Source organism: Larimichthys crocea, chromosome VIII (genome assembly GCF_000972845.2).
Source record: "Larimichthys crocea isolate SSNF chromosome VIII, L_crocea_2.0, whole genome shotgun sequence".
In the NCBI taxonomy this organism is placed as follows: domain Eukaryota; kingdom Metazoa; phylum Chordata; class Actinopteri; family Sciaenidae; genus Larimichthys; species Larimichthys crocea.
The window spans coordinates 27554373-27579365 of NC_040018.1; the positions used below are offsets into that span (position 1 = coordinate 27554373).

Consider the following 24993-nt stretch of genomic DNA (forward strand, 5'->3'; position numbering starts at 1 on the left):
AGAATGACATGGTAAACGGTGCCCTTCCACCCTAAACTGGGGGAAAGGGCTCGGGAAGGGGGGGGAAAGGGGGGGAGGGGGAGGGGAAGGAGAAGAGGGGGGGGAAAGGAGCAAACAAGGAAGGGGGGAGGAAAAAGAGAAGCGGAAGGGGGGGAAGGAAAGGGGGGACAAAAGAGAGGAAGGGAGGGCTAGAACCGAGGAGGGGGGATAAGGAAAGGGGGGAAGGAGAAAGAGAGTAGCAGTGTTTGGTGAAATACAAAAAGGTAAGCTAAAATGAGAAAAGTAAGAATGAAGGGAGAGAAAGGGGAAGAACAGGAAGGGACGTGCGGTCGAAAGAAGAACGGCAAAGCCACATCAATCAAGGCACAGCTACCAACAGAAAAGCCATGTCGAAAATCGCACTAGAAAAGAAAAGCTGAATAGAAATAATTATACCGAATCCCTTTTAACTGTCGTGTTGAGAGCCTAAAGATTGTTTAATATTTAAATACTACGTAGTATCTCACAGTCTGGGCAAGGTATAATAATCTTGAATATATACAAAGGGCCAGAGTACAACTACACAATTGGGTACTTGGAGAGAGCTTAGTTGACAGAAAGTTAGGGGAAGGGGATAAAAAAAGGAGAGGAGGGGACGGGGGTTGGAAAAGCAGAGAGGTCGAAAAGTAAACGAGGGGCAGGGGGGAGGGGAGGGGGGGGGAGAGGAGGAAGGCAGTGGGGGGAGCGGGAGGGGAAAAAAAAGCTGGGGGGAGGAAGAAAGAAGGGAAAGGTAAAGGGGAAAAGGAAAAAAGGGGAAGGTGATGCTCCCAGTTGTATGTTTATCATATGAACGAATTGCATCTCTCCTCAGATTGGTTTATTTGTACATATGATAAAGATGCATTGACGCCCCGAAGGGGTGCCGTCAGTTGTGGTTTTTACATAGTCCAGCTTGCGAACAGATTGCATCGATCGTCCAGGTTGTTATGAGTAGCAGTCGTCACTCCGCCGCGCCGTCCATTTTTTTTTCACCATGTAAAGAGTGGCACTCTCCAATCAGTTTTTTTCCATATTCACGCCTCCTCTCCTCCGCTTTTATTTTCCATAGTCAATCCATACTCAGAGACTCATTCGTTTTGTACAATATCACTCCTCAGCTCCTCAGGATTGTGTACATATTAAATAACGTCAGCCGCCTCCGTTTTATGTTACAAATTAAAGAAGCATCGCACGTCAGTGTTTGGTACATAGTAAAGACGCACGCGCCCCTTGAGTGTTTGTACATAAGTAAAGATGCGCTCCTCAGGTTTGTACATAGTAAAGAGCAGTAAGCCCTCAGTCAGTTTGTTACTAGTTAAAGATGCAGCGGTCCTCAGTTTTGTACATAGTAAAGCGCACGCCTCAGTGTTGTGCCTAGAAAAGATGCAGCGCCTCAGTTGTTTGTACATATAAAAAGATAAAAGCCGCAATCGCCCAGAGTTTTTGTACATATTAAACGGATTCATCGCCTAAGTTTTTTTTACATATGTAACATACTCCACTCGCCTCAGTGTTTGTACATAGTAAAGACGCAGCGCCTCAGTGTTTGTACATAGTAAAGACGCAGCGCCTCAGTGTTTGTACATAGTAAAGACGCAGCGCCTCAGTGTTTGTACATAGTAAAGACGCAGCGCCTCAGTGTTTGTACATAGTAAAGATGCAGCGCCTCAGTGTTTGTACATAGTAAAGATGCGGGGCCGCTCGGACACGACGACAGCTGAGTCACAGAGAGCTGCACATGCTCAGTACGGACGTTTCCCAGCATTCCCTGGGGTTTCTGTAAATAACAAAACAATGTGTGGACCAATCAGAAACCGTTCAGGGACAGGCCGAGACATTTTGGGATGAATCGATCATACTTCACGTTTCACTGACATTATTGATGGTGTGTGTGTGTGTGTGTGTGTGTGTGTGTGTGTGTGTGCGCAGTGTGTCCTGTACCTGTGGGCTCTGAAGATCAACCATCCCAACACCCTCTTCCTCCTCAGAGGTAACCACGAGTGCCGACACCTCACAGAGTACTTCACCTTCAAACAGGAGTGTAAGTCCTTGGTGTTGTTTGTCTTTAGCGTGTCCTCCCGCTGTACACTGAGCGGCCGTCCATCAGAGCGTCCACGCCGTCTCACCTGTGCCTCTGTGCGTTCTGCAGGTAAAATAAAGTACTCTGAGCGTGTATACGATGCCTGTATGGACGCCTTTGACTGCCTGCCTCTGGCTGCTCTCCTCAACCAGCAGTTCCTGTGTGTGCACGGAGGGCTGAGCCCTGAAGTCACCTGTCTGGACGACATACGGAAGGTAAAGAACAACCAGCCTGACTTCATGAGACACACACGTCTGTCTGTGTCCAGCTCCGTCCTCACTCTGAGCACTCATTCACTTTGTTTTGGTTTGTTATTGGTTTCATTAACGTTTGGAGTTGGTTTATACTCTTACATGCTTAACCTCTGTCCTGTCTCACTGTGCAGCTGGACCGGTTTAAGGAACCTCCGGCGTTTGGGCCGATGTGCGACCTGCTGTGGTCCGACCCGGGGGAGGACTACGGCTCGGAGAAGACCCAGGAACACTTCTGCCACAACAGCGTCAGAGGCTGCTCTTATTTCTACAGGTACACCTGTTAATCCTGATTAAAGTGTTCACACCAGGATTATCTGAGGATTATTCCACCAGCACACAGAGTAAATATTAGCACTGATCTGTCCTAATATTTACAGTGAACGTGTTGGCAACACTAGACTGTCTAAAACCTGGACATAGTCTCTGTGACGTCCTACAGACTGTCTAAAACCTGGACGTAGTCTCTGTGACGTCCCCGCAGACTATCTAAAACCTGGACGTGGTCGCGTTTCTCGTCTGGTCCGTTCTGTGGAGACCTCGGTGGATCTCACACTTCCTGTGTGTGAAAGCGTCGACCTTAATTGATCTCTAATTTTAGATTTTTCAGCATCTCGTTAAACTCAAGCGGCCTCCTCTGCTGTCATAGCAACCGAGATGAGTGAGAGAGGACACGAAGCTGAGCCGCTTCACCAACAAAACATGCTGAAATAATAAATAATGTGTGTGTGTGTGTGTGTGTGTGTGTGTGTTTGCAGTTACCCCGCAGTCTGTGACTTCCTGATGAACAATAACCTGTTGTCTGTAATACGAGCACATGAAGCCCAGGACGCAGGGTGAGTCTGTGACAGATGTTATTCTTTGTTTCATACCTGATGAGTTCTCATTTTGTTTTGAGCCTGAAGAACAGAAACTGATCAGAAGGTTCAAAGGTCGTGTGTCAGAATGAGATGCAGACTTTATTTTGTCCGTTCTGGGCTCCTGTAGTAGAAACATGACTGTGATGTGTAGATATGATGATGTAATAACAGGTGACGTCTGTACAGCTCACCTGAAGTTACCGCTAACGCCTCATTTGCACATTTAAAGATGTCATGAAATATAATGTTTTAATGTCTTAGTGACAGTGATGGACGTGTGTGTGTGTGTGTGTGTGTGTGTGTGTGTGTGTGTGTGTCAGGTATCGAATGTACAGGAAAAGTCAGACGACAGGCTTCCCGTCTTTAATCACGATCTTCTCGGCTCCAAACTACCTGGACGTGTACAATAACAAAGGTAAGAGAAGTGAAGGAGGGAAACCATGGCAACAGGAAGGAAAACCTTGGAGCCCTGGCAACAGGAGACAGGAAGTGCATCATGAAACTGTTAATGTGTGTGTGTGTGTGTGTGTGTGTGTGTGTGTGTGTGTGTTCTCAGCTGCCGTGCTGAAATATGAGAATAACGTGATGAACATCCGGCAGTTTAACTGCTCCCCTCACCCGTACTGGCTGCCCAACTTCATGGACGTGTTCACCTGGTCTCTGCCCTTCGTCGGAGAGAAAGGTGAGTCTGTGTACACCTGTGAGGACGTCCGCTAAAACAAACCCCGCCCATGTGATGGCCGAGCCTTCCTGCTGTAGGAACACGAGGACAGATCCTCAAACTGACCTGATGGTTTAAATCTGGGACCCAGCTCATCACTCTAACGAGAAGCTAACATACACACAACGTTTCCACAACGTTGTGTGTATGTTAGAATAACAGTCTGAGCCTGTCGGAGACAAAAACACTGAAGTCTGTTGTCTTAAAGTTTGTCTGAACGTTTGTCTAACGTTTGCTGAACGTTGTGTCTGAAATGTCTGCTCGTTGTGTTTACAGTGACGGAGATGCTCGTTAACGTGTTGAACATCTGCTCCGACGACGAGCTGATGTCAGAAGGAGACGACACGTGTGAGGGTAAGAGGAAGTAACGCATCATCTTCATCATCATCAGCACACCACGCTGTTTGTGTGTTCCTAAAAACGACGTGTAGCGTAGTCGACTCTGTCACCTGATGTGTGTCATGTGACTGCAGCTGTGAGATCCACGCCCGGCGACTCTTCATCCTCCCTCTGTCAGCCTGGTCAGCCTCCATCTTACCGTGGTAACGGACGGTGCTTTGTACCAGCGTATCGTGACTTCCTGTTAGTCTGCGATGTTGCACACAGAAAGTTTAGACGAGTTGACGTGTGTTAATGAGTCCATACGAGTTTTCAGCGGTGGATGGATCCACGTTCAGAGCTGAATAGATTTACCTGCAGGGCGTGAAGGAAGTCGAATCGTTAGCGGCAGGACGAGGTGTCCGTCCACTATGAGAGTACACGATACTGCCACAGCATTCATAGCACATACACCTGCTTTAGAAGGTGACACACACACAGCGTGGTCAGCGTGGGCCAGGTGTGTTTCACAGAGCTCCTGAACGTGGTCTCGCCTCTCTCTGGTCTGCAGGTGGAGCTCCGGCCGTCAGGAAGGAGGTGATAAGAAATAAGATCCGGGCGATTGGAAAGATGGCACGCGTCTTCTCTGTGCTCAGGTGAGTGTGTCTTTAAAGAAGGTTACGGACACGAGATAATCTAATTGTTCCCGTCCTAATAAGGCTAATGACTTCCTCCCTGATTGTCCTCCTTTAACGTGGAAGTGTGTCACAATCATTCGTCTTTGACGACGAGCTCTCGTTCACAAAAGTTATTTTGAGGCCCAGAGAAGCATCGCGGACACGTAATCTGAGACGATGAGTGCGATCATCACTTCTGCTTTTTGACTGTGAACTCCACCCGCGCTTCATCCACACGATTACACCGTCACACTGAAGGACAGACACTGTCCATCAGTTCTGATCCAGATCATCCGTCCAGAACAGCTCGACCTTCATCAGTCACTGAATCACACCTGACCCGCTCTGTGCTCCGGCCACATTGGAGACACACTGACCTTCATGTAATCTGCATATCGTTAATAATGACGGGCTCAGATTCCTTAAGAAGTCAACAGACTCGCTAATTAACTCTTAACGAGGCGTGTCTGTACCTGCTGACTGTCACTGTGAAACAAACAGGAAGTAACTTATCTCTGTGATTAATGACCTTCATCATCGGACACTAATCAAACGTCTTCCTCATTATGTTCTGTGAGTCAGACTCAGGTAGGTGATCAGAGTCTGTGAATCCACCTGGACAGTCTCAGAGACTGAGTCTCTCTGAAACTGACTCTCTGAAACTGAGTCTTAGAGACTGAGTCTCTCTGAAACTGAGTCTCTAAGACTGAGTCTCTGAGACTCATGTGCGCCCTCGAGCATCAGGTCGGAGTGTTTTCATTGGCCGTGTCTGTCAGCTGATTAAAGTGTGCGTGTGTGTGTGTGTGTGTGCGTGTGTGTGTGTGCAGAGAGGAGAACGAGAGCGTGCTGCAGCTGAAGGGTTTGACCCCGACAGGAACGCTGCCGCTGGGCGTTCTGTCCGGAGGGCGGCGGACTCTGCAGAGCGGTGAGTACGACCCCAGCAGGAAATGCTAAGAGACCAGCTAACACTAACTTCCTGTGCCTGCACTCACACTGAGAGACCACTTCCTGTCTGACGAGTTAATGAAATCAGGTTTAATTAGAACGTCGTGTTTGACAGAGCAGCGCTAACAGTTTCCCTCTGCTCCCAGTCTTTATGCTAAGCTAGGCTAACTGACCTGATGTGTTGGAACAGTGATAAAAACGTTTGAGTCTTTGTTTACGTCAGCGAATGTTTTCAGAGCAGCGTGTGAAACGTGATTCTCTAACAAACTCTGAATATTCTGATTGTTTTATACTCTAACGTGTGGTGGGTGGAGGAGTGGGTGGAGTGGGTGGAGTACAGTGATGTTAACAGACTGACAGTTTGCAGTGATAACGTGACTGACTGAATGCGTTGATATGTAACGTTCCCACTCTCTCTCTCTGGTTTTGGGCATGGCACTTCTTCTACTCACGCTTACACAGCCACCGTAGAGGCAGAAGAGGCACGAGGTATGCAACCGTCTCCATCTCCTCTCAGTGTGTCCATGTAACTGTGTGATGGTGTCCATGCTGCTTTGACCTGGAGAAGATGTCAAAGTTTGACCTGCACGTCTTTCTAGGGATAGCGAGGACGCTAATTTAGTCAAAGATACTAGAACAAGTTTCAGGTGTGAGTCAGGCAGACGTCGTCCTCACCTGTTCTCAGAGATGCTACGAGCTCGCTCACATTCTGAAAAACAAAAGCAGTCGAGTTTTAGGTTGGCGGATGTTTTTAACAACCTACATCCATCATTAGCTCAGACAGCTGAGACAGCTGAGACAGCTGAGACAGCTGAGACAGTTGAGACAGCTGAGACAGCTGAGACAGTTGAGACAGTTGAGACAGCTGAGACAGCTGAGACAGTTCAAACAGCTGAGACAGCTCAAACAGCTGAGACAGTTGAGACAGCTGAGACAGTGAAATGTCCCTTTAATGACGTCTGTTTCTTTTCTTCATGCCGTCCTCGTCCTGACCTGAAGTAAGTTTTGTCTCTAACGAGTCTGAATTAATTTAACTGAGCTGAGAAATATTCGATGTTTCTTCAGAACCAAAAACAGGAAGTTCAGATTTCTAAGAACCTGGTGTCATGTGACCTGAGCTGACTGTGTCTCGTCGTTTCCTCGCAGCCATCCAAGGCTTCAACCCGCAGCACAAGATCCAGAGCTTCGAGGAGGCTCGAGGTCTGGACCGCATCAACGAGAGGATGCCGCCACGCCGCGACAGCAAGCCGCAGGACGCCGGCCCGTCCCTCAACAACCTGCCGGCCAGCACCGGGCCGCCGGACAAGAACGGCACCAACGCACAGGCCTAAGCCCTCCATCTGCCCCCTCTGCCCTTCTTCTTCCTATCCTCCACCTCTCCTTCCTTCCTTCCTTCCTTCCTTCCTTCCTTCCTTCCTTCTCTTCCCCTCTTCTCTCCTTTACGAGCAGAAGAGTTCAGTTCAGTCCAAGCGACTCTCACCACGCTTAATTTATTGTATCATCTATTAAAAATCATAGTTTAAGACTGAACAGGATAAAATCTCAACGTCCCGACGCGGACGCACCGCCGCCCGGCGGCATCCATTTTATAACCAGGAGGGCGGGACGGGGCGGGGCTTGTTTGGGACGACACCTTTCTATCAGCGCTTAGTTTGGCGTCGATGTGACGCTCATTGAAACGCTGTCCACACACACACACACACACACACACACACACACACACACAGCATAAATCCATCCTTTCTTATGCCAATGATAGTGTGACTGAGCTCCGAGGAGCGAGTATTGACATTTATATTATATATGTATATTTTCATTGTTCCCTCTTTTCAATGTGATGTTTTTTTTTTTTGTTTTTTTTTTTACAACACATCGTTAGATCAGGTGAGGCGGAGTCAGCTGACAGGACGTTTTATTCTGAGCGTTTAGGCGGGAAACGAAGTTTGACGACAAAATCTGAAGCAGAGCGAAGACTTGGACGCCGAACGTCTCCGGTTTTGTCATTTCTATCAGTGTGAACGTCGCCGTGGCTCTGTCTGTCCATCCTAAACTGTGTGAATCACAAAGAGTTGAAGCTGAGCAGTCGGAGGTCCAAGTTTAAAAACCTCGGCCCGGCTCGGCCCAGCTCGGCTCGGCCCAGCTCGGCTCGGCCCGGCGCTGCAGGTTTAGATGATCTGACGCGTTTTTTCTTTTTCTTCATGTTCTCTGATAAAAATGACAAAACTCCAAAAATACGAGCCACGTTTTGATAAACCGTAAAACATCTTTAAAAAAAAAAAAAGAGCCGCAGGAAGGAGGTGAGGTGAGGTGAGGGGTGTTCAGGTGTGATTAACTGCTTTTGTTCTTGGTTTTGGGAGGTGGGTGGGTAACGCATGTCGGAGCGAGGCCTCGTGTCTGACTTCTGTTCTTGAACATATCTCACAGAACGAACAGAAACTAAAAATCAAATCATGTTTTTTTTTTTTCTTTACAGCTGAAATTTGAAAAAATCTTTTTTTGTTTTTTGTCGATGTACTGCGAGGCCTCTCATTTCTGTAGATGTTTCACTCCATTCAAATAAAAAACAGAAAAGTATGGCTGCCTGTGTCTGTTCAATGCTGCTCAAGGACGCCGGCGCCGTGCGGCTGCCAATCAAAGGCGGCCGGCGTGGGAGGAGGACGAGTGGCACTGAAACATCTCCAGCTCCTCGCTTTTATGTTCGCCCATATGTCTCTTAGCAACACAAGCCCTCCACATCATCACCTGCAGCTCGCTGCACATCAACCAGCCGCAGAGCGACGGGAAATAAAAAAGCAGAAAGCAGCGTGGGGGTTTGGAGACAATGGCAGACGAGAGGTGTAAAACTGTAACAAATCAGAACACACGAGTTCTAGTCGAGTTCGAGTTTTTCGAGAGGAGCCGGTCAGCTGTTCAAGGTGATCGTGGTGAACTGGACCGGCTCAGATTCTGGAGACGTTTAGAGAGTTACCTTGCACATGGAATAGTTTGGTTCGGCTCGGCTCATCGAGTCAGGTACTGTTCTCGGTTTCATGACGAGGTGACACCACTCAATGTCCGAGATTGTCTGCCGATTCCTAAATGTAAAGTACGTAACGCTTGGACGCCGCGTCCTGAAACAAACTGAAGATACCGACGGAGCCGAACAGAACCACGAGACGTCTTGCTGAGTTTCTGGAGGATGTTGTCCCTTCATTCGAACGGTGGGACTGCGTTTGGCCGGGCCAAAAAATAAAACGGCCACCAGTGGCTGAGAAGTTGAGTCAGGTTCAACTTTAAACTCAGCCTGACGTCAGGCTGTGGTGTCCGTCCTCATGGACTAAACTCAAACTGTTCTGACCTGGTTTATTACCAAGAAAGTCGCTGAATCAGAGATTAAAAGTTATTTTCAGATTATGTTTAGTACAAATAAAGACACCTTCCACTGACAGGTGTGTCCCAGGTATGTACCCCGAGTCCTGGTGTGGTGTCGTTGGGGTCACCTGGTGTAGATCATTGAACAGGTAATATGACTGAGAATCTTCAGACAGACTTGATCGCACTTTTCCATGTTGGAGGTGGTTTTTAATCAGGAATCATCTCCTGGTTCAGACTAACATTGTGACTTTGGCCTTCTGGGTAATTGTGACAGTCACAGTGAGTCTCAGAGACTAAAACTAGTTCGAGCCTTCAGAGACGTACAGAACATTTCAGACACATCAGGTTTGATGGATATTTTTATTTGACTCCTTCACACCGTACAACAGAAACGATGCGGACGGGGTTTGATAAGTGAGCATGAAGACACGCTGCCATGTCGATTAGTACGAACGGTCTCAGGCGCGGAGTTAAAGTGAGGAATAAAACCTTTAAAAAAACTGTACAGCAAAAATCAGATTTTCCAAACCAGCAGCAAACGAACGAACGAAAGCGTGGCATCAAATAAATAAAACGCTCCACAGAATAAATATACAATCAGTTACATGTTAACACGTGACAATCAGCTGTCGCTCAAGTTCAAGCAGAAACACGTCAGAGGCCTGAAGCAAGAAGTCTTTGACAGGAAGCTCGTTAGTGAACATTGATTATCTCAGTGAGACGTTAGCAGCAGAGCTAAAGTCAGCTCTGGTCCAATCAAACGTCTCGACTGATGGATTGTGATGAGATGTGAGTCCGGATCGTCTGGAGAACTTTCAGCTTCCTTTGGTCAGTGTCACGTTCTGTCGATGTTTCCATGTCGACGGTCCGACGGGTCGAAACACGAGAACTTCCTGTTGAGCTCTGCAGACAGATACAAGCTCATAAAAATCCATGAAAAGTTCCTAAAAAGAGTCGTGATCAGATGATGGGCGCCACGTGGTGTCGTGTTTCGGCCAACGCGTCCCGCCTCTTTTTGCTGACACGTGATTGGTCGACGCGGCTCGGACTATAAGCGGAAAGTCTTTGGTCCCTCGTCACGGGCAGATGTCTGTTTATAGAGATGGGGAGCCTGTATCACAGTTACCATGGTGATGTACCTCGTTGCCGTGGTAACCTGCCACAGTTCTTAAAGAAAGTGAACCAGAAGAGCGGCGTAGCTGCTAACGTGCTAATCTGACTTCCTGATTCAGACCTCTGGAGCTCAGTGATGAAGATGAAGGTGAAGGTGAGGATGAAGGTGAAGGTGAAGGTGAAGGTGAGTGGTCATGTGATGAGGACGTTCTGCAAGCAGTGGTTCTAAGTGCAGCAGGTTAGTCAGACGGGTTAGTTAAGATGGCGGACATGTTCGCTCGCTGTGTTTGTTGATGATGTCACTTCCTGTTTCCTCCTGCGGGGGCTTCATCAAGTACAGAGAGATGATGTCACTTCCTGTTAGAAAAGCAAGACCTTCTTCTTCAGTTCGTTTCGTTTCCACAGAGAGAGACGGTCGAACTCAGCCATCGACATCTGGAACAACCGCACGAACTCCTCCGGAGCCAGATGCCTCTGAGAGGAGGAGGAGGAGGAGGAAGAGGAGGAGGAGGAGGGGGAAGAAGAGGAGGAGGAAGAGGAAGAAGAGGCGGAGGAGGAGGAAGAGGAGGAAGAAGAGGAAGAAGAGGAGGGGGAGGAAGAGGAGGAAGAGGAGGGGGAGGAAGAGGAGGAGGAGGAGGAGGAAGAGGAGGAGGAAGAAGAGGAGGAAGAGGAAGAAGAGGAGGAGGAGGAGGAGGAAGAAGGTAAAGATTGACTCCACGTCAGCGTCCTGATGTGTCGTGATGTTCTGATACAAACCTCCAGACGAGTGCGGTCCACTCCTGGTGGCAGCTTGCAGCGCCCTCTGTGGGTCACAATCAGAGCTTCATATGGATAAATCTGAAGACAGAGACATGATCAGATATTAGTGATCAGATATTAGTGATCAGATATCAATGATCAGATATCAACGATCAGATATCAGTGATCAGATATCAACGATCAGATATCAACGATCAGATATCAGTGATCAGATATGAACGATCAGATATGAACGATCAGATATGAACGATCAGATATCAATGATCAGATATCAGTGATCAGATATCAGTGATCAGATATCAATGATCAGATATCAATGATCAGATATCAACGATCAGATATCAGTGATCAGATATCAGTGATCAGATATCAGTGATTAGATATCAATGATCAGATATCAGTGATCAGTGATCAGATATCAGATATCAGTGATCAGATATCAGTGATCAGATATCAGTGATCAGATATCAGTGATCAGATCAGATATCAGTGATTAGATATCAACGATCAGATATCAGTGATCAGATCAGATATCAATGATCAGATATCAGTGATCAGATATCAGTGATCAGATATCAACGATCAGATCAGATATCAATGATCAGATATCAGTGATCAGATATCAGTGATCAGATATCAATGATCAGATATCAGTGATCAGATATCAGTGATCAGATATCAGTGATCAGATCAGATCTCCCTTCAGTAACGAACTGATTGTTCATGTGATCAGCTGTTCCAGCACGTTTCATCCATCGTCTCTTCATGTCTGTGTCTGAAATGTAAATAAACTTCTTTCAATGACAAACTGAAGTGAAACGTCTCCATGGTTACCGTGACGACCACGACCCACAGCTTCATGTTGTGATGGATGCAGAGTGACACGTAGTCTGGGTGGAGCAGGTGCTGCTCCATGTCCTCAGCACTGATGTGTCAGCTGCCCTCACATACACACTGATGATGAAGACTGCTGTGTCCTCGTGTCCTCGTGTCCTCGTGTCTGTCCTGAACACCTTCCGGTTTGACCTTTGACCTCCTGGTTCTCTGAATGTTTGATAGTTGAACCTCAGTGACAGGACCCGCCCAGTCATGTGACCTGTCACCTGTCTCCTTAAACTTTTTCAGTAAAGTAATTATATGAACTACTGAGGTTTAGATGTATAGAACAGAAGAGATTTTACATACAATAATTAAGTTATAAGATAGGATGTTATTTATGAGTATATTAGATATGTTAGATGATAACATATATAACATAATATATTATATTATGTTATATTATAACATAATGTTATATTATGTTAAATTATATTATATTATATTATGTTATATAATGTCATGTTATATTATGACCCTCCTATGTCTGTATGATGGCTGAACATGGTTCCATGAATCTGTCTCTCTTGTTTTGGATTATCTCTCCATGTTCTTTTTTAAGACACGATGCTAGGCTAGCAGTTTCCCCCTACTTCCAGTCTTTGTGCTAAGCTAGGCTAAGCACACAGTAGACCTGGTGTCAGCTTTGACTGAGCGAGGTCACTGTGTTTGAGCAGCTCTCACCTTCTGCTCCAGGATGCTCGGCAGAGAGTTTCCCCGGTCCATCCTCTCTCTACGAGGCTCTCCGTTCTGCACACACACACACACACACACACACACAGGTGTAAAGGTGCTGGTTCAGACCCGGTTCAGAGGCAGAAACTGGAGCTGAGTGCAGGAGGAGTCTGAGCAGACATGCTTACCTGAGCAGCTGCAAAGACACAAAGACAGAAGACCAGAGTGACGTCCAGGACATGGAAGAAGAAAGTTCTAATTAATGTAACGATGACAGAGTCAACACTACAGAGCTGGATGTGCTTAGCTTAGCATAAAGACTGTGAACATGACATATATCAGTTTGTTAAAGATGTCCAGGATGAACCGACCTGACCCGCCTTTGTCTCCATCTGTGGAAAACTCTGCAGACTGCATCTGGAAACACAGACATCCATTTATTAAACACAAAGATGCTTCATGTCGTAACCATTCAGTTACTGCTCTGCCTTTCATTGTCCCCAGAGGATTCATTGTCCCCAGAGGATTCATTGTCCCCAGAGGATTCACTGTCCCCAGAGGATTCATTGTCCCCAGGGGATTCACTGTCCCCAGAGGATGACCTTTCCTTCTTCAACAGTGAAGCTGCCATGCACGGCGCGGGCCGGGTATCAAACAGTCGGCACAGACGAGTGAAGTTTGAAGCTTCATCTCGTGTTCGTCATGAAACGTTACGACGGGGACTGAAATGTTTGTAACACCTGAGCACAGAACCAGTCGATGCAGAAACAGAATCTGTGTTGGTGTGTGGAGCTGGATGTCCACGCCCTCTGCTTTATCGTTTATGGTGGACTTCAAACTACAGACTGAGACAGCCAGACTCCGTCAGACTCCGTCAGACTCCATACAAACAGCCTGCTTTTTAGAACGGGCAGAGCCGCCCCCTGCTGGACTTCATGAACCCAAAACTTCTCATCAGCTGTAGCACAAACAGTGAGGTTCTGAAGTGTGTCACGTGATCAGACTTACTCTGGTCAGGCCTGCGCCTGAGTGTGAAGGAGACTTGGATGCACTTGCTGACAAAGCTGCAGTGAAACAGAAGAAGGTTAAAGAGTCATGGTGAGCACAGACAGAGACCACGTGAATGTCCCACAGTCTTACTGCTGTGCATGTGTGTCCTGTCAGGCAGCGACTGCGTCTTCCTCCTGAAGTGGACGGCCTTCTCCTTCTCCTCCTTCAGGATGAGGCGGCCCAGGTTGGACTTGATCTGGATTCAGCACAGACAGTCGGTCATGGACTCGTGGATCATTCAGTGTTTGTGTCTGTTCACTCATCTCACTCACAAACCTTTTCCAGCTCGTGCTCCTGCAGTGTCCTGGCCTCGTCCGTCAGGTCCTCGAACTCATCGTCCTCCTCCTGCAGCTTCTTCTTCTTCCACTCGATCTCTGCGAGAGTCCAACGTCAGGGTTAGCTTAGCCTGTCAGATACATCAGCTGGCTGAACACACAGTGTGTCTGCAGTCTGATGTGATGGGGTTAACTGAACTGTAAATATCGAATCAGGTGATCTCCAGGTAACGCAGGTTTAACCTGGAGATCAGCTGACGATGGCAGTGTGTGTGTTACCCATGGCAGCCAGCGATGGGGGGCAGGGCCAGTACTCGGTCTCTATCTTGGACGGCTGGTTGGGGTCTGGAGGCTGAGCTGCTGGAAACTTTGCCGACTCGATGACTCCTTCCACATGTTTATGAACATCTGCAGAGAGCGACAGCCTGAGAACAGAAGCATGAACACGACACAGCTGAGAGAATGAAGCTCACCTTGTTTGTAGATGGGAGGCTTCCTGTAGATGTTGGTCCCATTATCTGAAAAACACAAAGTCCCTTTGTCACAGTTTGTCCACAGCTGACATGATGCATGAAGCATCTACTGACAAATCCATTCCATTCTTCTTTATTCACACATAAATACACAAACTGATACTGATGAAAAGCTTTTATATCATAAAACAGATTTATTTGAATATTTTAGTTTATTTCTAATAAAACTTACACCTACATACTGTGTCATATATATTTACTACATTACATGAAGTCATCACGTCATCGTCGAAGAAGGATGATGAACATTTATGTAACGTTATCTGTGTGTGTGTGTGTGTGTGTGTGTGTGTGTGTGTGTTACCTGGTCTGTGGAAGTGCTGCTGGCTGCTGCTGATCTTGCGTCCAGCCTGCAGTTGCAGCGTGGATCCACCAGGGGAGCCACCTTCACTTTCTGCTCTGCGTGGCTTCACCTGGAAACACACACACACACACACACACACGTTACATTAACGTTACATTAACGTTACATAAACGTTCATCATCTTTCTGGAGCGTTTTTCTAAAGTAGTTAGAAACTGAACTCGATCAGCTGATAATAAACCACAACAGTAATCAATACACAACCAATAACTAACCTTCAGACAACCTTATCATACTTAACAGAGTGTTTCTGTAGCGTTGACAGAACGTTCCAATATAAACATATTATATTATTTAATGTTAGACCAGCGTTATTTTAATGTTAGTAATGACTGAATCACAGCCGTTAATTAAAGTGCATCATTAAATCTGACTGACGACATAAATAAAGTGAACCTGATATTTTCACCGTGTCTTCATATGTTTACGACACTACAGTCTCAGAGACAGTCTGTGAGACTGTCTCAGAGACTGTCTCACAGACTGTCTGAACTGAGCGACATGCTGCAGCCGCCTCACACAGACTCTTCCTGTTCTCTGCTGGAGGCTTTAAATGTCACATTTTGAACACAGTGCATAAAACAGAGCCGCGATTGAAACTGGAGAATATGAAGACGTCAGTGAAACAGCCACTGACTCATGGAAGATCTGAACGGGTCAGCGAGGGTTCATCTGCTGCAGGAAGCACCGACCTCAGTCTGTGCTGAGCAGGAAACAACAACCTGTTCATTAGAATAAAACACAGATGGAGTCCATGACGGAGCTCAGGTACATTTAGACAGACATCTTACCTCAGGAGATCTGGGCGGAGACGTGGAGGGAGGAGACAGAGATCTCTGAAACATAATTAAGACACGTTAACACTCAAAACCATCAAAAGTATTACAGGTAACAGGAAGTGACCATATAGGGACGTACCTCTCTGCGCGGCGGGTCGAGCGGGGAGAAGCTCAGGTGTGGTTGGTAGGTCATCAGGTCCGGTCTCTCCACCTGCAGGATGGCTTTGTCTCTGGGCAGAGCTGCCAGGTCTCTGTAGCCCACCACCTGGTCGTTGACTCTGGCCTGAACGCAGCACACACACACACACACACACACACACACACACACAGGTAACAGGTGAGTGTCAGTGCGTACACACTGATGACACAGGTGACTTTGAACAGGTGTGTTTACCATGATGCCGGTGGCGGGAGACCCCGGGGTGCTCAGGCCTTTGGAAGAAGGCAAGTTGACGGGAGTTACCTGTCCCTCCACCTGTGACCCAACAGAGACATGTGAACATACGGCGTGTCACGTGTTTGTCCTGATGACAGTTTCAATAAATGATTATTACATGACGTGACCAATTAAAGACCAAATCATCTGCTCATGTTTCATGGTCAGACTGCTCACGCTCACGTCTGGACATTATCAGACTGATTTCATGGTTTGTTTCTTCATCACAGCGATGCAACCTGGTCCAGATCTCAGCAGCTCGCCTGAGGATATACTGTTGATAGAAATGGATGAGTGTGTTGGAGGACTGATTACCTTCTGCATGACTGGACAGAAACCTTCCTCCTGTTTGGTTTTAACCAGCTGGACACAAACAGAGAGAGAGAGAGTCAGTAAATGCATCGTCCTGATCACAGGCGGACACGAGGCGAGCTCACAAACATCTTGTTCACTGTGCAGGGACATTTGTCGAGGACTATTTTCAGCGGCGGATTAATCCACGTGTGGTGTATCGTAGGTTTGTGTGGCTCATTAAAGAAACAGAGAGTTGTCATGTCTGTGCAGTTCTGATGCTGAAACATGTTTCTGATATTACGGAGCGATATGGACAGAGACTGCAGACAGAGCGTCTCTCAGATCCAGTGTCAGTCCTTTCAAACACGGACACGCCGTGTCCCTCGAGGGTGGAGGACACGCCGTGTCCCTTGAGGGTGGAGGACACGCCGTGTCCCTCGAAGGTGGAGGACGTGGAGACTGGGTGAAACAACACTGGGAATCAGATCCCGGCCCGGCTGCTATCAGAGGACGAGCTGCTGGAGGATCTCCTCCACACTTCCTTCCTCATGCTGTGTCTTCTCTTACGTCTGCCTCCATCTTCTTCCTCCTCCACCTCCACCCGCCTTCCCCCCCCCCCAGCTGTTTATCAGCTCGCCCAGCCAGGCCAACGCCCAGCCGGGCCTCCACAGTTATTGCTGTGGTTACACTCCCTCTGGAGAATCAGCAGCACACAGCCGGCCGGGTGGAGCTGCACCTTCCCTGCTGCCTCCATCTGCCTCCAACCATCAAACCCAACAAAACTGACACCAGATCAGTGACAGAGGATCAACCTCAGCTCAACTCCACCTGTGCTGAGAACAGGTACCATCACCTGGAGTTAGCTTAGCTTAGCATAAAGACTGCAAACAGAGGGAAACAGCTAGCCTGGCTCTGTCTAACCAATGTTCTGTCAGAACCCCGGCGACACCACGACGTTCAGGTTCTGACAGAACAAACAAAACAGAACGTGATCCAGTCTTTATGCTAAGCTAACCTTCACCTGAGCCATTCTCTACACCACGTTTAGCTCCAGGCTCGTGGGTCCAGCTGCTCCCTGACCCGGTCCAGCTGCTCCCTGACCCGGGTCTGAGCTATGTAGCCACCATGCTAGCTACAATTCATCAGAAAAGTTTAAAAGACGTTTAAGTTTAACACAGGGAGGGTCAAAGTGAGGCCCGAGGGTCAAAGTGAGGCCCGAGGGTCAAAGTGAGGCCCGAGGGTCAAAGTGAGGCCCGAGGGTCAAAGTGAGGCCCGAGGGTCAAAGTGAGGCCCGAGGGCCAAAGTGAGGCCCGAGGGTCAATCCGGGGCCTCAGCTTCATGTTTATTATATATATAAATATATTTTATATAAGCATGTGTGTGTGTGTGTGTGTGTGTGTGTTGTGCGTGTGTGTGTGTGTGCGTGTGTGTGTGTGTGCGTGTGTGTGTGTGTGTGTGTTACAGAGCAGAGACTGAGTGGTGTGCTAAACGTTCACAGACTTTATGACTCATCATAAGTCGTGTTTAAAATGATGAACAGTCACGATCAGCTTCATCCAGTCTGACGTTTCAACAAATTTGATTCGTGTGAGTATAGTACTGTGTACTGTGAATAAGTCTGTTACTGTGATATAAGTACTGTGTACTGTGAGTATAAGTACTGTGTACTGTGATATAAGTACTGTGTACTGTGAGTATAAGTACTGTGTACTGTGAGTATAAATACTGTGTACTGTGATATAAGTACTGTGTACTGTGAGTATAAGTACTGTGTACTGTGAGTATAAGTACTGTGTACTGTGAGTATAAGTACTGTGTACTGTGAGTATAAATACTGTGTACTGTGATATAGTAACTGTGTACTGTGATATAAGTACTGTGTACTGTGAGTATAATACTGTGTACTGTGATATAAGTACTGTGTACTGTGAGTATAAATACTGTGTACTGTGATATAAGTACTTTGTACTGTGAGTATAATACTGTGTACTGTATAGTCTGTACTGTGAGTATAAATACTGTGTACTGTGATATTAATGTACTGTGTACTGTGAGTTAAGTACTGTGTACTGTGATTAAATACTGTGTACTGTGGTATATAGTGTGTATAAGTACGTGTACTGTGATATAATACTGTGTACTGTGAGTATAAGTACTGTGTACTGTGAGTATAAATACTGTGTACTGTGATATAAGTACTGTGTACTGTGATGTATAGTATGTGTACTGGATATAGTCCTGTGTACTGTGAGTATAAGTACTGTGTACTGTGAGTATAAATACTGTGTACTGTGATATAAGTACTGTGTACTGTGAGTATAAGTACTGTGTACTGTGAGTATAAATACTGTGTAACTGTGATATAAGTATCCTTGTACTGGTGAGTATAGTACTGTGTACTGTGCTTATCATACTGTGTACTGTGATATAATAGTGTACTGTGATATAGTACTGGTACTGTGCGTTTAAACTCTTTGTACTGTGATATAAGTCTGTGTCTGTGAGTATTAAATACTGTGTACCTGTTATATAAGTATGTGTACTGTGAGTATACGTACTGTGTACTGTGAGCGTCTAAAGTACTGTGTACTGTGTCTGAGTATAATATGTACTGTGTTATAAGTTACTGTGTCCTGTGAGTATAAGTTACTGTGTATCTGTTATATACGACTGTGTACGTGGAGTATAAGTATTGTGAGTATAAGTTACTGTGTACTGTGAGTATATAGTATGTGCGTATAGTACTGTGTACTGTGAGTATAGTACTGTGTACTGTGAGTATAGTACTGTGAGTCTAAGTACTGTGTACTGGAGTATAAGTACTGTGAGTATAAGTACTGTGTACTGTGACTTATAAAGTACTTGTCTGTGATATAAGTTACTGTGTTCTTGATATAAGTATGTGTACTTGAGTTAATACGTGTCTGTGATATAAGTATGTACTGTGAGTTAATACTGTGTAGGTATAAGTACTGTGTACTGTGAGTATAAGTACTGTGTACTGTGAGTATAAGTACTGTGTACTGTGAGTATAAGTACTGTGTGTATAAGTACTGTGTACTGTGAGTATAAGTACTGTGTACTGTGAGTATAAGTACTGTGTACTGTGAGTATAAGTATTGTGAGTATAAGTACTGTGTACTGTGAGTATAAGTACTGTGAGTATAAGTACTGTGTCGTGAGTATAATTACTGTGTACTGTGAGTATAAGTCTGTGAGTATAAGTACTGTTACTGTGAGTTAATACTGTGTACTGTGAGTATAAGTACTGTGAGTTTAAGTACTGTGTACTGTGAGTATACTGTGTACTGTGAGTTTAAGTACTGTGTACTGTGAGTATAAGTACTGTGTACTGTGAGTATAAGTACTGTGTACTGTGAGTATAAGTACTGTGAGTGTGTCTGTGCTGACAGTGAGCGGCAGCAGTCTGAGTGCTTCACTGTCTGAAGAGCTTTAACTGCACAGAAGTCATCAAGGAGCTCAGAGAGAGAGAGAGAGGGGTGTGTGTGTGGTGTGTGTGTGTGTGTGTGTGGGTGTGGCGTGTGTGATGAGGGAGGCCAGTAGGACACACACACACACAACACCCACCTAGTAAAACACGCATACAGGAGGGTGCTTCGGGATACGACACAGCAGGGAGCGGGAGGAGGAAGAAACCGGCGCAGCGAAGAAGCAAGATGCAGCAGGCTATGCAGCAGCAGCGGCAAGCGCGGCAGGGGTGGCAGCAGCAGCGGAGTCGCGCAGCGCGAAGCAGCGTCAGGCATGTGCAGCAGGCAGCAGCGCGCAGCACGAGTCGCAGGCAGCGCGGCAGGCTCACCGATCGGCTCAGAGGGAGGCATCAAGGCAGAAAGCAGCGGCAGCAGCAAGCAGGCATCCAGCTGCAGCGCGCAGTTCAGCAGCGGCACGCTAGTCGCCGCAGACGCAGCGCAGCGTAGCGGCAGCCGAAGCAGCAGCAGAACGCAAGCAGTGCCGCAGCAGCGGCAGCGAAGCAGTAAGCAGCTTGCAGAAGCAGCAGCACAGCAGAATCAGCAGCTGCAGCTAGGCATCATCACTCATATCATCATCATAGCATCATCATTTCATCATGTCCTCTTCATCATCGTCAGCTCAGCATCATCTTCTTCAGCATCTTTTCAGCAGTCTGCATAGCCTCATCTTCAGCAGAAGCCTATTTTCATCGATTCATCTTATCTTCATCATAGCATCAGCATCTTCAGCATCATCAGCGTCCTCAGCATCAGCAGCGTCTTCATCTTCCTCTTGCATCATCTTATCCTCAGCAGCGCATCTGCATGCAGCAGCGCAGCATCAGCATAGTCTGCAGCAGTTCAGCATTCAGCAGCTTCATCAGTCATCATCTGCATCTCGTCAGTCATCACGTCAGCAGCTGCAATCTGCGAGAATATCAGCTCATCATCTCATCTCATTTCATCAATCTTCATTCATTCTTGCATCCTCATCATTTTCATCATCTTCTATCATATCGTCATCATCATCATTATTCATCATCAAGTGAGAAGTAATAGCTTCACTTAGGCATATCATTATCATTCTCTAATCTCATATCTTCATTCATCTCATCATCTTCGTCATCAGTTCTCTATATCATCTCATATCTTATCTTCAATCATCATCTTCATCTCATCATCTTCATCATTTCATCTTCATCATCCTGGATTTCTGTGACTTTGCTCTCCAGCAGCCAAATAATGTATTTCCTTCATTCATGACGTCACTTGATGACTGTCTGTATTTAATTTGCTTGAGTATTCTAACAAACCTGATACTGCTAATCTCAATGATTGACTGATCAGCTGAGCTCTCCTCATAACTTAATAAACAGATCCATGAAACCAGCGTGTCAAAACATTGTCCCGGTTCACGTGGACCGAAAACCGGACGAGCAGAACCCCCGAGACGTCACCGTGTGTGTGTGTGTTGTGTTGTGTGTGTGTGTGGTGTGTGTGTGTGTGTGTCCATACATGAGAATAATAATAATCCCGCTGTGATGCAGCAGAACTCACGTGACATTTCACATCTGACGGTGAGTTAACGGGAAAAAATCGGAGAAGCAGCATCCGGTGCTCGCGTGTCCTTCAGAGGCTTCATGACACGGAGGATGAGGATGGAGGAGAGGAGAGGAGGAGAGGAAAGGATGGAGGAGAGGAGGAGAGGATGGGATGGAGGAGAGGAGAGAAGGAGAAGAGAGGAGAGGAGGAGAGGAAAGGATGGAGGAGAGGAGAGAAGGAGAGGAGAGGAGGAGAGGAGGGGATGGAGGAGAGGAGAGAAGGAGAGGAGAGGAGGAGAGGAGGAGAGGAGAGGATGGAGGAGAGGATGGAGGAGAGGAGATAAGCGCGTCTGCAGCGACGCGATAAACAGCCGGCACATCCCGCGTCACAGCCCGCAACGGACGCACGCGGGATCCGCTTTCCGTGGTCAATACGAAATAAAAGATGGTGCGGGACTCACCTCCGAACAACGCAGAATCTGTCAGAGTGTGCGGGATCAGAGCCGGGAACGCATCCAGGACAGGAGGAGGAGGAGGAAGGGTGGAGGAGGAGTGACGTGTGATGTAGCCTGCTTTCAAAGCCCGGACAGGAGGCTGCTGTGACCCCAGGAGGAGGAGGCGGAGGAGGCGGAGGCGGAGGAGGAGGAGGAGGAGGCGGAGGAGGAGGACTCTTCCTGTTGCTCCACCGGGTCGGTCCACTGTGCTATGAGAGGGGGGACCAATCATGATGGACAGATGATGATTATTAATATTATTATTATTGTTATTATTGTTATTATTGTGAGTGGTGGAAAGTAACTGCGTACAGTTACTCAGTTACTTTACTACACTGATCAGTTTTCTTACATAACGTTTCGTCTTTCAAAATAAAAGTCTTTTAAACGTCAGGCTGGTTTCAGAAGTGAGTCAGTGTCCATAAGTCCCCATGTCCAAATGTCCAACAGCAGAAATAAACATGTTTACAGCCTGGAACTAAAATATAAAATCATTTTTGTCATTTTTTCTGAACTTCTTCTTCTTCTCCTCGCGACCCCTCAGACGTATCGTGGGACCCTCTGGAGGGGCCGGAGCCTGAGGTTTGATGAAATTCATCATTTTGGTCACATGGTGGCAGAATAACCCGCAGACTGTTGTTCATGAATCATCTGAACATTTTCAGAACATTTTTAATTTAACATCAATTCATTAAAAAACACAAAAACATCAACTGGCCCTTTAAGACGCGTGACGTCAGCACGCAGCGTTGAGCACAGTTGAAGAAATCAAGATGGTTCCCTCCTGTGACGTGTCTGTGACGTGTCTGTGACGTTTGAACGCAGCTGCAGACGCACGTGAGGCGCCGTTAATAAAACGAGTCTCGTGCATTTATTGTTTATTGTTTAGCTAGCTAACGGTAGCTAACGGGAGAGGACACCGCGCATGCGCGCAGCTAAAGCCCGCGCATGCAGGGGTTCATCTTGAGCTGCAGAAGATCTTCGGCTGAGAGAAATGGCGTCTGACAACGGCCTGGCTGCTCTGGTGAGACTGAGACAACCCTGTCTGTCTGTCTGTCTGTCTGTGTGTGTGTCTGTCTGTCTGTGTCCCTGTCTGTTTGTCTGTCACGAGGCCGACACGTGACAAACGGTAAAGTTCGCCGGTTTACCGGAAGCACGGAGGTTAGTTAGCTGACTTAGCTTAAGTTGAGGTAACACGTGTGGAGACAGCAGGTCACGTGTTCAGGTGTCTCACACACTGTTTAATGGTGTTAGACACACAGACAGACAGACACACACACACACAGACAGACACACACAGACAGACAGACACACAGACACACAGAGACAGACACACAGACACACAGACACACACAGACAGACAGACAGACAGACACACACAGACAGACAGACACACAGACACACAGAGACAGACACACACACAGACACACACACAGACAGACAGACACAGACACACACACAGACAGACAGACACACACACAGACAGACAGACACACACACAGACAGACAGACACACACACAGACAGACAGACAGACAGACAGACAGACACACAGACAGACACACACACAGACACACACACACACAGACACACACACAGACAGACAGACAGACAGACAGACAGACAGGTTGGAGGTCCTGGTGTACTGACTGTGTGTTTGTGTGTTTCAGGGGGTGGAGGGAGCGTCAGCAGCTGCACATGCTCTGTCTCTTCCTGCAGACGCGTATGGAAACGATGTAAGTGACACCAGCATCATCTAACTGACCGATCAGCTGATAACTGACCGATCAGCTGATAACTGACCGATCAGCTGATAGCTGACCGTTAATAATCAATAATGTGTTCCTGTGTGCTTTCAGCCCAGGCTGGAGGTGATGTGGGCCATGAAGGCCTACAACCACGCAGAGGTTTACTTCAATGTAAGAGACGTCGTATGAAGAAACATCTGCACTGCTTCATCTTCCTCTTCATCATTTCATGTCTGTCTCTCTCTGTCTGTCTGTCTGTCTCTGTGCCTGTCTCTCTGTCTGTCTCTGTGTCTGTCTGTCTCTCTGTCTGTCTGTCTCTGTGCCTGTCTCTGTGCCTGTCTCTCTGTCTGTCTCTGTCTTCAGCTCATCTCCTCCGTCGATCCAAAGTTCCTCAAGCTGACGAAGCTGGACGACAGAATCTACTCGTCCTTCAGAGAAACGTTCAGAGAGCTCGACATCAAGCTGCTGAAAGCAGAAGACCTGAAGTCTGAGCAGGCCAAGGAGGTGTGTGTGTGTGTGTGTGTGTGTGTGTGTGTGTGTGTGTGTGTGTGTGTGTGTGTGTGTGTGTGTGTTTGACCGTCTGAACTTTGATCTTGCACCTCGGCTCCTTCACTGGATGACGTTAGATTTTCAAAATAAAATACATCCACAGTCCGACCTGTTTGTTCGTGCAGCTTTAGTTAACGTGTGGCTGGTTAATTAACGGAGCACACGAGCATTAACTAACCAAGTGTTTGCAGACGTGGCGTCCGTTCTGTAACCAGTTCGAAGGACTCATCGAGGACTTCAACTACGGCACTCTGCTGCGCCTGGACTGTGAGAAGGATTACACGGAGGAGAACACGATATTTGGTACGTGTGATAGTCAGGATGGGAAAGTCGACTAAAAAAGAGACAGACAGCTGAAGCTTTTCTTTCTGTTCCAGCCACCAGAGCTCAGTTCTTCGCTGTTGAAATCGCCCGAAACAGAGAAGGCTACAACAACGCCGTGTTCACGGCCAGAAGTGCGAAGAGTTAACCTGGAGCTGCAGAACCGCTCGGACATCAGCAGCTTCTTATTTGTTCCACACATTTTGTACTTATGTAAAGTTTTATTGTGCCAATGGTTTGTTTTGTAAAACTCGTGTTCGCCTGTAACGACATCGTAAAAATCATTTAGTCTGGATTGAATTAAAATGTTGATGTCATGACGAGCTCTGTCCTTTATCTCAAGAAACCTTCAAAGTCATGAAACATTTCTGCACTTCAGTTTTAAACGTCTGAGTCCACACAGAGTTCTGGTTCTGGTTCTGATCGTGGACGTGAACTCCGTTTGTTAGAGTTTGAGGTCTGTGCTCGGGTCGAGCGGTCTCGTTCTGTCCGATGTT

General features: G+C 47.0%; 3 protein-coding genes across 12 annotated transcripts in view; 2 read left to right on the forward strand and 1 right to left on the reverse strand.

The window, feature by feature from the left end:
* ppp3ccb (protein phosphatase 3, catalytic subunit, gamma isozyme, b) overlaps nucleotides 1–8444 on the forward strand; it is a 16978-nt gene extending 8534 nt beyond the window's left edge. The window contains exons 4-14 of one of the 3 annotated variants that reach the window (XM_027281746.1): nucleotides 1948–2059; nucleotides 2168–2313; nucleotides 2484–2623; nucleotides 3108–3185; nucleotides 3530–3624; nucleotides 3766–3891; nucleotides 4207–4284; nucleotides 4820–4904; nucleotides 5753–5850; nucleotides 6333–6359; nucleotides 7026–8444. In XM_027281746.1, the coding sequence (XP_027137547.1) occupies nucleotides 1948–2059; nucleotides 2168–2313; nucleotides 2484–2623; nucleotides 3108–3185; nucleotides 3530–3624; nucleotides 3766–3891; nucleotides 4207–4284; nucleotides 4820–4904; nucleotides 5753–5850; nucleotides 6333–6359; nucleotides 7026–7201 (1161 nt within the window). In that variant the 3' untranslated portion in view covers nucleotides 7202–8444. Of the gene's footprint in view, nucleotides 1–1947; nucleotides 2060–2167; nucleotides 2314–2483; nucleotides 2624–3107; nucleotides 3186–3529; nucleotides 3625–3765; nucleotides 3892–4206; nucleotides 4285–4819; nucleotides 4905–5752; nucleotides 5851–6332; nucleotides 6360–7016 lie in introns of all 3 variants that reach the window. The other 2 variants (XM_027281745.1, XM_027281747.1) reach the window with 2 other exon arrangements.
* The window catches only part of dmtn (dematin actin binding protein), a 30703-nt gene extending 8667 nt beyond the window's left edge, over nucleotides 1–22036 (reverse strand). For 2 of the 8 annotated variants that reach the window (XR_003462800.1, XR_003462799.1), the window contains exons 1-14: nucleotides 21402–21548; nucleotides 16399–16446; nucleotides 16042–16122; nucleotides 15787–15930; nucleotides 15660–15704; nucleotides 14810–14918; nucleotides 14446–14490; nucleotides 14252–14380; nucleotides 13974–14071; nucleotides 13788–13893; nucleotides 13656–13711; nucleotides 13019–13064; nucleotides 12836–12843; nucleotides 12657–12722 (exon numbers count right to left, since the gene is read on the reverse strand). Coding sequence is in view for 6 of the 8 variants with exons in the window: in XM_027281748.1 (XP_027137549.1) it covers nucleotides 6158–6429; nucleotides 6546–6579; nucleotides 12657–12722; nucleotides 12836–12843; nucleotides 13019–13064; nucleotides 13656–13711; nucleotides 13788–13893; nucleotides 13974–14071; nucleotides 14252–14380; nucleotides 14446–14490; nucleotides 14810–14918; nucleotides 15660–15704; nucleotides 15787–15930; nucleotides 16042–16122; nucleotides 16399–16446; nucleotides 21402–21455 (1341 nt within the window). In the remaining 2 variants the exon portion in view is untranslated. The other 6 variants (XM_027281749.1, XM_027281748.1, XM_027281750.1 and 3 more) reach the window with 6 other exon arrangements.
* A 716-nt stretch (nucleotides 22037–22752) lies between these two features.
* pbdc1 (polysaccharide biosynthesis domain containing 1) lies at nucleotides 22753–24816 on the forward strand. Its single transcript, XM_027281757.1, has 6 exons — nucleotides 22753–22903; nucleotides 23549–23614; nucleotides 23738–23797; nucleotides 23990–24130; nucleotides 24367–24478; nucleotides 24553–24816. The coding sequence occupies exons 1-6, from the start codon at nucleotides 22874–22876 to the stop codon at nucleotides 24642–24644; spliced, it is 501 nt and encodes a 166-aa protein (XP_027137558.1). The 5' UTR covers nucleotides 22753–22873; the 3' UTR covers nucleotides 24645–24816.
* The last annotated feature ends 177 nt before the right edge of the window (nucleotides 24817–24993 follow it).